A 13,399-nucleotide genomic window follows, 5' to 3' on the forward strand; every position below is an offset into this window, starting at 1 on the left:
TTTAATTGCGACATTAGTGAATGCCATTGCAAAAATTGGACTTTAATTGCCACATTATTACATTCCATTACAATGACTAAATAATTTATAGTCTTTTTCTACAAATTTCAATTGAAAATATTTCACAAACATTTTATAAACTAGTTCAACAAAGCAAAAACAGCATAGCTATATTTTATTGTAAAATCTACGTCACAATTTGTGCAATTTTTAACCTCAAATTATTTAACCTGGCTTTAGCTTAAGTATTTATTGATTACTTAAGTTCATAATTATTTAATTCCATTAATTCCATATAAGAATCGTCTTCCTCTATTAATAATTCTGTCTTAAATTGTTCATTATGTTTGAATATTTTTTCCATAAGTACCATCAGGAGGTCTGTATAAACGAGGGAGTGCCATCATCTGCCAATAATTGAACGCATAGCGTCGCACACCAGCGTTTTTAAAACAGTTTTCACGTCGTGTACCTTCACTAAATACAGCAAATAATAGCATGAATTTCTTTTAGCTAAAAAATTTTATGTTAAAGTGGATGATTTGAAAATTCTCCCCCTTTAACAGTGATTAACCCCTGTTGTTGAGCAACGAAAAAACATTTAAAATGCCATGCTATATTTAGTAATCATGCTGGGAAAAAATTATGGGACGCAGGTTGGAGGGTTAAACCAACATACATTTGAATCTGATGATGTCTAAATTTAAAGACGAAATGTTCTTATTGATAAAATCTTTGATCCATGGTCTCATTGAAAGTTATACGTTGGGAAATTATATTTTTAGCAGAACTGATATTTTCTAAAATAGGAAGTTTTAACAGACATAACCTAATCATTGTTTTTATTCAACTAATTAAGACGCTCGACACCACGAGCTTGTCCAAGACCTTGACAATGCATATAAGATACCAATTACTATCGTGAAATTTGACCACCAAAAAAATGATTATTTTTGTCATAAAAGTCAACGATAAAGTGAGGATATAGGTATCTATTTTATACCTTCTCATCGCATCAATGGCTCGGTTGAAAATGTCAAGTGCAAGACGATATTTGCGTTTTAATATTAAACACTGTTCCAAAGTAATCGACATGGACGTTCTGTCTTTTGCACTTTTACAGCTTGTAAAACGAATGCCATTCATTCGCCAACAAATCTAAAAAGTTTTTTGTTTGTATATTGAAAATATTTCAAACTGAAGAAGAGTCGGCGTCTTTCATGGTTTTCAATAAGTGTGTTTGTGGATGAAAAATTTGTTTTGGACTAAAATTATAACTGGATTGGTATTAATTTACTTAACTGGATTTTAAAAACTAATAAATATAAAAAACAGCCATAGAGTTTTTAGTGTAATTTAGTACAACATAAAGTCCATGTTTGTTGAAAAAATTATTGCAAGTTAATTGTCGTAATAAGTTATGATAATTATGATAATTATACACGTGTTTACAAATGAAATATAATTGATCTTCCTTCAGCTGATGAATTATGTTGATTTCAAATAATCTATGCGAAATTTTTACCTCTTGTGCTAAAAACAAGATCTCGACATTTTTACTTTTTTTAGCTGCAATATTTGATTTAAGATGTTCTACAAGTGTGTTCAAGACTGGCTCAGAAGAATTTGATGCGTTTGCTATAAAATATATAAGGAACAATAAGATAACGGCATTTCATGAACAAAATATACAGACAAAAGTAATACCTATAAGCAACTTAATCAATAGCTTCCTCAACTCACAAAACATGATAAACCTCAAATAAGTGGACTGTTACAATCATTAAAAATAAATAACATAGGTTATGAAATAAAGTAAATGGTTTGAACCCGGGAGTATCGTTACATGTTTGTAAATGTTGATCGTCCAGGTTGGTATAGTACTGAGAAGGACTGTTTTTGTTGTTGTTGACTGACGTTTCGACAACCTTAGCGGTAGTCATCTTCAGAGTCAAATGAGAAGAATACGTCAGGTTAGCCGTATTTGTTATCTGGTTCTTACGCCATTGTATTGTGTGTACATAGGTTGTCGAAACGTCAGTCAACAACAACAAAAACAGTCCTTCTCAGGACTATACCAACCTGGACGATCTACATTTACAAACATGTACAGGTTATGAAAGATACCGACTGAAAACATGGAAGAGCGTTCCAAATATTTGCGGCTCTGAGATAGACACTATTTTTGAAACTAACATTTCATCATTGTACAACCATTATAGCCGAAGGTTGTATAAAAGAGATCTTTAAAAATTATTCAGTTGTCACAGTGTTAATGTCCCATCGCACAAACTTTTCAATACTTGGGAATTTAATATTACTTCTACCAACAAAATCTACACTATAATGCACCATTGAACTTAGCTTTGTAATCAGACATTGGAATTTTAACAATTGGCTAATTTCTAATAAAGACTTGTCTTTTTCACACACACACCCTCACACCCTGCTAATAACAAAACTCTTTCATTCGTTACTTGCTAATCTACAAAAGCAAATATTTGAGGCGATAATTGTGTTTTTAAAAACTTGTCTACCTTCATCGGGAAAATGTTCTCGAAATTGTTGATAGTAAAAATTTGTCACACTGAAATTTTCTTCGTTGATTGTTTCTTGTAATGAAGTATCTCCAAACCTTTATAATAACAACAATTATCGATAAATAATATAATTTCATGACATAAATCGAATATTCACTTTTATTAATGTCAAAACACGGTTTAAAGTTTGAAAAAGTTCCAAAAATCACTTGTAAATGTTTTTTACAGCAATTTATGAAATGATTTTGCAGTTTTGCTTCATTTGTTATGAAAGTGATCAGAAGTTTACAATAACGGAATATATTCATGTATAAGATTTATGATTTGGAAATCCTAATATGCTGATGTCAGAAATATTAATCTTTTAACCTTCTCTATTATTTATAATTAATTTATTTGAAAACAACAAAACAAAACCTTTCTGCCAAAGTTGCATGTTCATTGATTCCTTGACAAAAGAGAACTGAATAAACTCGAACTTGTTGACCTTCTTGTAATTGTTCTGGTAAATGGCAAAAATACTCGGTAGGAAGCAGAATTGTAACTTGAATATTTGTTCTAGATTGTGAAGTAAAAGCGATATGAAAATGAGTAATAAGACATGATTTGTTTTTGTCATGAATTGCTAGTATATAAAATACCTAGTTCCAGTAACATAAGGAATGTTATCATCGTCGGATCTTGCAAACTAAACATGCGAATTTCGTAATTTAACACTTTAAATTCATTATCAATTCAGAAAAAATCATTTACCCTAAATTTGACTGACGAAAGATCTCGTATTGCAGTTGACATATCCTCTAACATCCCCATTTCATCCCCTGCATGAAAATAATTCTCTCAAGCTTTTGTTTTTTAAAGTTTTACCGATGCCATATGTCGGTAAATGAATTTCCACATTTTAATTTACAACAAATATTTAAAAGTAAATACAACGAACCATATGTACTGAGAAGACATTCAAACTCTGCAAGTACGCCGATTTGACAAAGCTGTTTCATAAAGGTTGTGTTGAACAAACATGTATAGACTTTCGCTTCAAAACCACAAATAAGTGCAGTAACCTTAAAAAGTTTTTGATGAGTACAAATGAAAATTTATCTTTAGTAAAAACATCGTAATATTTAACCGATTGTGGTAGTGAAAAGTTATAATAATGTAAGTGAAGTACAACTCTACATTTCTATTGTTTTTAGAGACCATTTTGAACCATGCAAATGCTCATGGGTATCGGAGTTGTGGCTCAATTACCATAACTCGTTGAGTAAAATCCATAATGGCATCTTGTGCTGCTGTAGTTTTTGTATATTGTCGTTAATTTTTAAAATAATATTGAATTTCTAAAAACTTGTGAAGAAAAACTAACTTCATTTTCAGCTTCAAACATGGCGGCGGCATTTCTGTTGATGTGTAATTATACTTACAGCTTGTGATAAGCAAATATCACGTCGTTGTCGTAGATTTTTCATAGTTTGAGGAGAACGGGATTCTTCCTAAATAAAAATGCAAAGTCTTGAAATTATACTTTAAATAAAAGGTTGACGGAGTTTTAACTTTGCGAGGTGGTTATAAGTCTTTTTTTAGATATGACAGTTAGGATAAGGAGATGTGATTGTTAGGATAAGCATAACACTACAGATTAAGTTAAAACTTTTGGATTCAATGAAGCTTGAGCATTAAAAGATAGAAAACAAACAAAAATAAAACTTTACCTGAAGTAATACAAAATTCAGTCCTAATTTGAATTCTTTGATAAGAGATTCAACAGCTCGAGATATATCAGAAACTAAGTTCTTTATAGACGATAAATGCCGAACTGTAAAAAATATTTAATACTTCCACATCAGCACACTGGTAAATTTAAAATAATACAATCGTTGAAAACCAGAAAAAACCACTGACCTTCTGAAGGTTGCGCTTCGCCTGAGTCAGCAATCAATACTAGCATGTGATTTGACGAGTTGCGAATTGTATCAACTAAAACCTAAAGAAAAAAATTTTAAAATGATTACAAGTTCAAACATTAAAATCTGCCAAGCACCTCTGTATCCTTCAGTGATTGTATATATACGATTAAACTTATCCTTATTGGTTAAAACCTTATAATACCTTGCATTCAGGATTTTCATTCTTGTCAGACTCGGCAGACGAACTAAATGATCCTTCATTGGTAAAAAAAACACGATTAATTGAAAAATTGCTTAAACAGAGTATGAAGTTCTAACAATAATAGTTCGTTGAGGAACTTGAGAGTAAATTGTTTGTACTAAAACACGTCAACACGTTTACCTTTACTGTTAGTGCACGAAATAAAAATCATGAAAAGTTTTTCCATTTATACAATATACGATCTTTTGAAGTTTAGCAATACATGTATATCTACATATACATATACATACACAAAAGTACATGAATGAACCTGTTCTATCCTCAAATGAAGGTCGTGAGGTACTCAAACGCGTTAGGGATTCGACAATGAAAGTCATTTCTCGGAAATTCATCAAATTCTCCGCCTAAAAATAGTCAACATTACAAAATGATGCGAGGAGTAAATGTCTTCGTATGTGATTAGATAACAGTGTACATAAGGAGAAACAAGAAAAGTTACAAGGAAAACACAAGAAAAGACCTTCTCCTTTATTTTCTTTGATATTTCATCCATGTATTTCAAGTCTTTGTTTAACAGCGCTCTGAAAGTAAATAATAAAAGAATCGTTGAATTTAAAAATGCATCTGATTCCCACACAATATTTATGTCATAAATGTTCTACCTTTTCATTTCTTCGCAAAGACTTTGAATAGTGTGATGTAACATATCTAAATCCCCTAAAATAAAGAGTTGTGTAACTGTGAATGTTCGTAGTTGAACAACTACATAAAGTATTTGAACATACCTTTCATGTTTCGTGCTCTCACTAGTCTGTCACTTGTACTATACAAAGAAAAATAATATACTCTTGCTTGAAATTAAAGTTAAATTGCATTGAGATTTGCTATTCTACAACATCAATACAACATCCAGCTCGCACTCAGAAAGCGAGAGTGGATTAAATCTCCCAGGAACTAGTTCTCAGGCAAATGGTGGAGCAGTACACATACCTTGGTGTTCCCAACAGTTTTCGCAATCCTCCTTTACCGAATTTCATTGAATGAGCTGAAGGTGCTCCAAAAGTAACAACATCATAAACTTGCTCTATCATAAAGAATTATAAAACAATTTCATTTGTACCGAGAAAGCAAGGCGTCTTCACATATAATTTGTTATCTCTTACCATTAGTTCCATCGATTACTTTCAGTCTTTGTAAATGTAAGTTTGTGGTAACAAAAGCTAACGTTTTATCTGTTTTTAAACGACTTGGTTTGAAATTCCCCCTTGACGACACATTGTCTTGACGCTCTATGAATGAAATAAAAGACTAAAAAATCAATGCAATGTTGCGTGTATAAAATAAATGACTGTCTATATACCTCTTAAACTATTCAGATGACGATAGCGATCAGTGTATTTACTGACCAAGTTGAAATGATCATCAAGAATTTCTTGACGAACATTGTCCCATTCAGGCATCAACTGTCAATAAAAAACCATTAAAAAGAGCAATGAAGACAGCATGCAAAGATTTATTAATAACCGTCGTTTGAATGATAGAGTCGATGTTCTGATAAATAAATGTTAACAACGATCTCACATAAGTAGTCCAACGGTTTGATTCATTAAATAATTCCATTGCGCAACTCATTAACATCAAGTGAGTGAATAAAATCCTAGTCAATGAATTTTATTATATACAACGACTGAAAAGCGATGATTTCATGAAAGGCTAACTAAGAGTCATGTAAAGCTTTTGGCCACGAGTTAATGTAGCAAGTACATGTTATAGCACGAGTTTATATAGCAAGTACATGTTATAGCACGAGTTTATGTAGTAAGTACATGTTATAGCACGAGTTTATGTAGCAAGTACATGTTATAGCACGAGTTTATGTAGCAAGTACATGTTATAGCACGAGTTTATGTAGCAAGTACATGTTATAGCACGAGTTTATGTAGCAAGTACATGTTATAGCACGAGTTTATGTAGTAAGTACATGTTATAGCACGAGTTTATGTAGCAAGTACATGTTATAGCACGAGTTTATGTAGCAAGTACATGTTATAGCACGAGTTAATGTAGCAAGTACATGTTATAGCACGAGTTTATGTATGGTAATTGAAGGTCCTAGGTACGAGCTAATGTAGTTAGTGAAGGTCCTAGGCACGAGTTAGTGTAATAATTGAAGGTCCTAAGCACGAGTTTATGTAGTAAGTGAAGGTCCTTGGCACGAGTTTATATAGTAAGTGAAGGTTCGAGGCACGAGTTAATGAAGCAAGTACAGTTTCTGGCGCAAGTTTCTCTGGCCAATAAAGCCAATGTTCAGAGTTAACATCGAAAAGTTCGTATAAGAACGGCATTACTTACATTGCCGAGGTTATTTAAATCTAAAATTTTTTGTTTTTCTTCGGTAATAAAAATCTTCCTAACAACAAAAAAAAGCGTTTGTGAAAATATTAGTTTCATGTGCAGCATATGATTATTTTTGGATTTAACATCAATTTTGTCAAAACTTACAACATTTGTTGAGGTACAGTGAATGTAAGGTAACTTTCACCCATGATATCCATAACTATCACACTTGTATCTTTACTATATACAATGCAATAAATATTACAATGTGCAATACCAAATGTGGAGATTTCAAATATTTATATGTTAGTAAAGAATTAGCGAGTTAGTACAAAAGTAAGAGTCGTTCACTGATCTTATATATAGGTATAGAAAACTCTAACCTTGTGGGAATAGTAAATGCTCTTTGCAAAACGCTATCCAGTTTTGGTCTAAAAATTCCACAAATGAAAATGCTATGAACCAAAAATTATCAGCTACAGCAACTGCCCATTTAATGAAAAACTATACCGGTTAGTTGTGCTAGGTCTTGATTTCAATTTGTCATTATTGCAAGACTAAAAATATTATTGCGTTTTAAGCTTTATCATCAACATTTGAAGTACAGAACAATAGATACATAATATAATAATCTGGATCTATCCTACATGATCGACCACTGACTTTTCAAAAAACAATAGCATTTGGCTATTGCCAAACTTACCAATGCTGCTGACTTATCATTAGTCGATGTTCCCATCTAGAAGCAAGAACAATTTTAATGATTGCAATTTCAAAGGAAAAATAAATACTTTTTCCCAAATCAAACATTGTAACCTTCCATCCCAGTAATGTTATAGTTCCCGACGGTGTAGGAGAATCCAAACCACTAAATAAGATCAGAAGATTATATTGTTTTTACAAACGAAACACGCAAAAATAAAAAAAGTATTGCTGATAGATAAATTGATTTATATTTTTATAGAAATATATTTGACGAAAGAAGCGACGCATTTTATGGTTACATACGTCAAAGATAGTTGAATTTTCTGATTAGACGAGCTGAGAACATCTTTTATTGTACAAACAGCCTGACCCAAATGAGTCATCTAAATTGTAAGCGAATAGTTGTTGTTTTAATAAGTCCATTCTCGTTTTATCGCGAAGAAAACAAAAATATAACAACATCAGTTAGATTGATAAACACAAAGAAAACAAGCATCTGATATAATAATTTAAACATTAAATTTAGTACGTCACACAAATCTCCATCATTGGATGAGTTTCATTGTAAATTTATAAAATTCATTTAAAGAAGTCGTCGTCATCTATGATCCACGACACTGATGATAACATAAAATCAATGTAGACATGTCCCTGACTATTCACACTTTTATCTTCTATTTTACAACCTAAAGAGGGAAGAAGTTGGACTACAAAAGCACTTTAGATGATAAATACCTCTTCTTTAACACGATCTCGAACATCAAATACTGCAAACTTTAATCTTGTTACTTCACTAAAGTTGGGACCAGACGGCACACTTACGGTTGTCAAAAAACATGGATCAGTTGTTTTCTAGAATATTCCACGAATAAAAATACTTTTAAAAAACTGATTTAAGAAACAGCTTGTTGTTTCATGCTTGTAGCTAATGATTGGAACTTTCTAAAAAAGATGATATGAATTTTTGATATTGAACTGAAATTATCGTAAGTTTAATAAATCTGCAGTTTTATTCGTGCATTTAACAGTGTGGGTTTTGATGCCTAACTTAGTTACAAAAAAACCCAAACAAATACAAGAAATTTATCCTAAGTCGGCCAGTAGAGTACCTCAATTATTTCAGTTTGTGTAAGTCGTGTCCACTTTGCTCCAGGTGGCGTCATTGTGCTCACATGAACTACAGCATTCGGATCTCTGTTTTCTATACTTTGTTTCAAACTATTACAGCCTGTACACAATAAGATGTAAAATTTCAACAAGGGTAAAAATTGAAAATAAACGATTAAGCATATATTGTCTATTGTCTATGAAAATTCATAAAACATAAAATTTTAACTAGTTCTTCATCAATAGCTTTTTCACAACAATTACACGGCTTAAATTACTATCAAGGGCAAACATATTGTGAAAAAATTATTGGGTGTGACGTAAGTCCTCTTAGAAGGTACAATAATGAATCAACCATTGGTATTTTTATATGAATTAATAGAGCAAATCTAAAGACATCTGCGTGTGTCTGACATTGCCATGTAAATGTTTATCACGTGTTTACCAATGCTTATTTCCAAAAAAGGTGAATCTTCTTGGACGGGAATAACGGATGGTAAAGCAGACTAAAATAATTCAAAAGGTTTGTCAAATAGAAAAAATAAATATTACCTAGATGCAAACATGAAAAAAGCAGCTAAAAAAAACCCTACCATTATAAACGAATCGTTACGATGTGGGTGATTTTGAGGTAAAGGATGCTAAGAATCATTAAAAAGATTAAATAAGTTCATACTCCAAAATCCAAATTAAAAAATTTCTCTAATGAAATCACAAAAACCTTTAGACATTTTAAATCAATCCCATTTGTACTAATAATGAAAAAATTTTATAGCAAACTACCTTGCCAGTAATTTCTGTTATTTGCTCACAGAGTTTCTGCAGTTTTTCTTTCAGTTTTTCATAACTTTAAGTAAAACAAACAATATATTAAATGAAAAGCTATTCTCTAAACTTCTATCAGTGTAATGACCATATCCAGAATCGCCGGGAGAAACAGTGGGGTTTTTATCATAGCAAAAGCAAATAGTTTGGGTTTTATGTCATCAATTTGTAACATTACGAATGAAACTCACCTTGCACCAACAATACGTGTCGTCCAATCATTGTATTCAGCCTCGCTATTAGCTGCAAAATGGTAGTGTTGGCTTTCGTCTTGTCGATCAAAGGCTGAAAATGATTGCACACTTTAAAGAGCTTCTAGGTCAAAAAAATAAGCACGCATTGCGTACATGTGCGTAGCCTTGCTTTACACAGTAATAAGATAAAAAGTTACGTAAGAAAACAAGCCGAATAAAACAATAATAATTACAATTTTATGTCAAAATGCCACAAAAATAAAACTATAATTCTTTTTTTTCACACTTTGCTTTTTGGAAAAATTTTCTCTGTGCTCACTGCTCAAGGGCTCAGTTATTATCTAGACTTATATATATATGTTTGCTTTAACATAAATTGCATCCTTTTTCTAACGTGCCTTTAAATACAAAGGGTGATGGTGAGCTTGATACGACAAATCTACAACTAAATAGTTGCGACGTTCTCAAGAACTCGGTTATCTCACAAATTTTAACGATAAATTCCTTGCCATTTTGAAGGAAAACCATTTTTTTATAAAAATTATACCTTTTACAATGCAAGCTTTTAAGCGTTTTGTGAAGAGTAAAAGATACATATTTCACTGATAAATTGAACGCAATATTGAACAGACAATAGAAAGAGACGCGCCGAGCGGAAATCGAAGTCTGATGACGACCATTAGCCATCAATGCAGAACAAAAGTGGCAAATTATAATAATAGATTTCAAAGCCATCATCAGAGAACATAGAATATATTAATCCTTAACACGGTGCCATCCAGTAAACTGCTATAGTGGCGAGAATGTCTCGTCCATACGCAGTTTAAAAGAGATTTGACTCGTCTCCAATCGTAGCTCAACAGGTAGAGCGGCGGACTAGTATCCCGAAGGTGCGAGTTCAAATCTCGTCCAAGTCACATGTTTTTCATGTGCATAATAAAACCGCGTTAGGATTAATATATTATAATAATAGATTTTATTGTTATGTTTCGTTTTCAGTCAAGACATCTTCACACAGTAATAAATAGCTTTAACGTTTCAAACTTCTTTAGTAGGACACGTTATCAGATTAACAAAGGAGGAACAATATCATTACATAAAATTCGCACAATATGAAGTAAAATATAACGAAAAATCACTTCCTTGAACGCTATTCCCCTCAATCTTTTTTCACGAAACGGAAAATTCACAAGTACGTTATTAGTAATTAGAATAATGTAGTTTGGTTCTTTAGTCTATTTTCACGCAAATATCGGGTGCTCCGTAACTAGGATAACAATTATATTTACATAAGTAACAGATTACAACAGGAGGAACAATATTACTGGGGGGGGGGGCTCTCAACACAGGGTGCCACTGGGAGTGAGAGCTGCTAGTTCCTGTCTTAATAAAGTTCAAGCGCGCTGCAGCTTCGTACCCACAAAAAGTAGTTTAATACAATGAGGCAAAGTGTGAAAGGAATTATTTTACCAAGAATGAAGGCATGTTTCCTGCTTGAAGACGCATCTTTTGTAATGTGGCAGCGTTCCAAAACCAACAAACCAGCTGGTTCTGATAACTGTAAATTAAAGGTTCAATTACACACGTTTACAAGTGTCATGCTTACAGATCAAAAGTTTGATGGATGGATTTTGTTAACTCTTATTTCAAAAAAACATTCAGCTTATTAATGGCCAGAAAACTCACATAATTCAAATGCCATATATTTTACCTTTTCATTAGTTTTACAGTAAAACAACAAGTTCCCCTTTAGTCGACACCATCTTTCTGTGTAGGCTATTAAATGACACACAGTTTTGAAAAAACACATCTAGCTATCATATGCAAGGCATAAAATCATGCTCTATCATACACAGAGTACAAACATGAGCAAGGAAGAGAATGCAATCTTAAACAATTATAAGATTTTATGTGGTTTGACATGACTATTTACTGAATCAGATGTATGAATCATTGATTTAGGTGATGCTACAAGGTATGATAAAGCCTCAAACAGTGGTTTCGCCAGCTTTATTATTTGGGGGTTGATATTAAAATATGCATGTTTTGCCCCATGAAAATAGAAATAAATTGTTTTTTAGAGTTTGTAACATGCATAAATGAATATTAACCCCCCCCCTCTCTCAATCACTTCTACAGTTGGCAATGCCACTGGCCTCAAATGGTAAGAAAAGTATAATCACCATTGCAAGAAACACAAGGGCTTTAGGCATGTATAAAATGGCAAACAAGCCAAGATTTGAATGATGCTTTAGGGTAAAATTGTATCATCTGACTCAACTGTTTCGAAAATTTCAAAAATTTTCAAAAACATATTTTTATAAAGCCACGAGTGATGCAATTTCACAACAAATTATCGGACTAAATATAATAGAACAAAATATTAACATATTTATGTTTCATAAACTTGTAATTAGGTTGCAAAAAAAAAAAAAACAAACACATGATAGGTTAGTTAGAAATCACTATTAAATGTTGCATCGATTCATATGACGATTATCTTTTAATACAAAATAATGCTTGATTTACATATAACTCGATCATCATTTTGTAAACTTGTTAACGTGTCATAATTCCTCTGAATATCTTAATTCACCAATCTATTTGTCATTATTTTGAGTAAAACTCACATTCATTGCGTTGCCAAAAATATCCTTCTTTTTCTTTCAGCCATAGTGACCCTTCAAGATCAAATGTTTCGGCAGGTTGAAGAGCAAGGAATGCCAATTCTTTCTGATTAAATCTCATTTCATAAGTACATTATTTCAAATAATTGCTGTGGTAATAAAGAATAAACATAAAAGTATTCTTATGAAGGTCACCCGACACCCATAACAACAAACTGTTGAATCAGGAAGTGAATTATTCGATCAAACGCATATGATTATTAAATTAGTTTTTTTTTCAGAAAGCGTTTTATCAGAATGGGATGTCCAGATACGGTCATCTAAAATATATGGTTTATCTTTCTTTTATTTATCAATTTTAATTTTAAAAACTGTGCTCAAAACGTTACATGTAACTGAAATTTTTTTAAATACATAAAGTATTAGAGTGTTAATATTACATCTGGTTGGAGCAGAGAAAGATGGCTTCTTCAAAGACGGCTAATTACAACAATACATTTCAAGGTGATAGCATTCTTTTTCATGGCTCAAAGATTCCAAAAGAGGTTAAGAAAATGGTTACACATGTTGCTAAAATAAAGACGGAGACGTTTACAAAGTTACTTCAACGTAAGAAACCTTATCAAAAGTTAATTTAAGATTAGTCTAATCAGACCTGTCCATACATGACTGAAGAAAAGCTGCAGACCCATACTTTATTTTGAGTGTGTTCATTTCTGATAACCATCTTCCTTTTTATGTAGTGGTTAGTGATTCTCTGGATAATGTCAATTCTAACTTTCTTGATGATATGAAAGAAACAGAGCTTTCAGATGAATCAATTTTTGAGGTGTTTTCGGGAATATACACTATACTAAAGGCTACTAAAAGACAAAGTTTAACATCTGTAAAACTGGATTTGCTTAAAGGAGAATTGTTGTCTTACAAGTTTGTTGCATTATGTTCCTCAATTAAT

At 32.0% G+C, this 13,399-nt stretch overlaps 2 protein-coding genes across 2 annotated transcripts in view; one reads left to right on the forward strand and one right to left on the reverse strand.

Moving 5' to 3' along the window:
* On the reverse strand, positions 1 to 12,680 carry LOC124447095 (type II inositol 3,4-bisphosphate 4-phosphatase-like). The gene is made up of 35 exons (XM_046997993.1): positions 12,448 to 12,680; positions 11,529 to 11,593; positions 11,288 to 11,375; positions 9,815 to 9,908; positions 9,582 to 9,645; positions 9,392 to 9,439; positions 9,244 to 9,304; positions 8,801 to 8,919; positions 8,427 to 8,543; positions 7,995 to 8,074; positions 7,803 to 7,854; positions 7,690 to 7,725; positions 7,497 to 7,543; positions 7,370 to 7,417; positions 7,152 to 7,226; positions 7,002 to 7,059; positions 6,010 to 6,112; positions 5,813 to 5,938; positions 5,640 to 5,733; positions 5,435 to 5,472; positions 5,312 to 5,366; positions 5,170 to 5,230; positions 4,960 to 5,053; positions 4,650 to 4,702; positions 4,443 to 4,524; positions 4,253 to 4,356; positions 3,965 to 4,033; positions 3,481 to 3,604; positions 3,294 to 3,361; positions 3,182 to 3,228; positions 2,958 to 3,098; positions 2,538 to 2,635; positions 1,526 to 1,638; positions 1,004 to 1,158; positions 1 to 477 (listed from the first exon to the last, which is right to left on the reverse strand). The coding sequence occupies exons 1-35, from the start codon at positions 12,563 to 12,565 to the stop codon at positions 342 to 344; spliced, it is 2,931 nt and encodes a 976-aa protein (XP_046853949.1). The 5' UTR covers positions 12,566 to 12,680; the 3' UTR covers positions 1 to 341.
* LOC124447100 (COMM domain-containing protein 5-like) overlaps positions 12,657 to 13,399 on the forward strand; it is a 3,341-nt gene continuing 2,598 nt past the window's right edge. Inside the window, exons 1-2 of the mRNA XM_046997997.1 lie at positions 12,657 to 13,053; positions 13,188 to 13,371. Coding sequence (XP_046853953.1) covers positions 12,906 to 13,053; positions 13,188 to 13,371 — 332 coding nt within the window. The 5' untranslated portion in view covers positions 12,657 to 12,905. The remainder of the gene's footprint in view (positions 13,054 to 13,187; positions 13,372 to 13,399) is intronic.

Source organism: Xenia sp. Carnegie-2017, unplaced genomic scaffold (assembly GCF_021976095.1).
Source record: "Xenia sp. Carnegie-2017 unplaced genomic scaffold, XeniaSp_v1 HiC_scaffold_22, whole genome shotgun sequence".
NCBI classification, from domain to species: Eukaryota; Metazoa; Cnidaria; class Anthozoa; order Malacalcyonacea; family Xeniidae; genus Xenia; species Xenia sp. Carnegie-2017.

Bases quoted from the DNA above. Each gene is read 5' to 3' on its own strand.
- LOC124447095 (XM_046997993.1), bottom strand. From the start codon at position 12,565: ATGAGATTTAATCAGAAAGAATTGGCATTCCTTGCTCTTCAACCTGCC. The intron at 9,646-9,814 runs GTGAGTTTCATT...TTTTACTTAAAG, and splicing joins ACACGTATTGTTGGTGCAAG to TTATGAAAAACTGAAAGAAA. The intron at 9,440-9,581 runs GTAGTTTGCTAT...AATGATTCTTAG, and splicing joins TAACAGAAATTACTGGCAAG to CATCCTTTACCTCAAAATCA.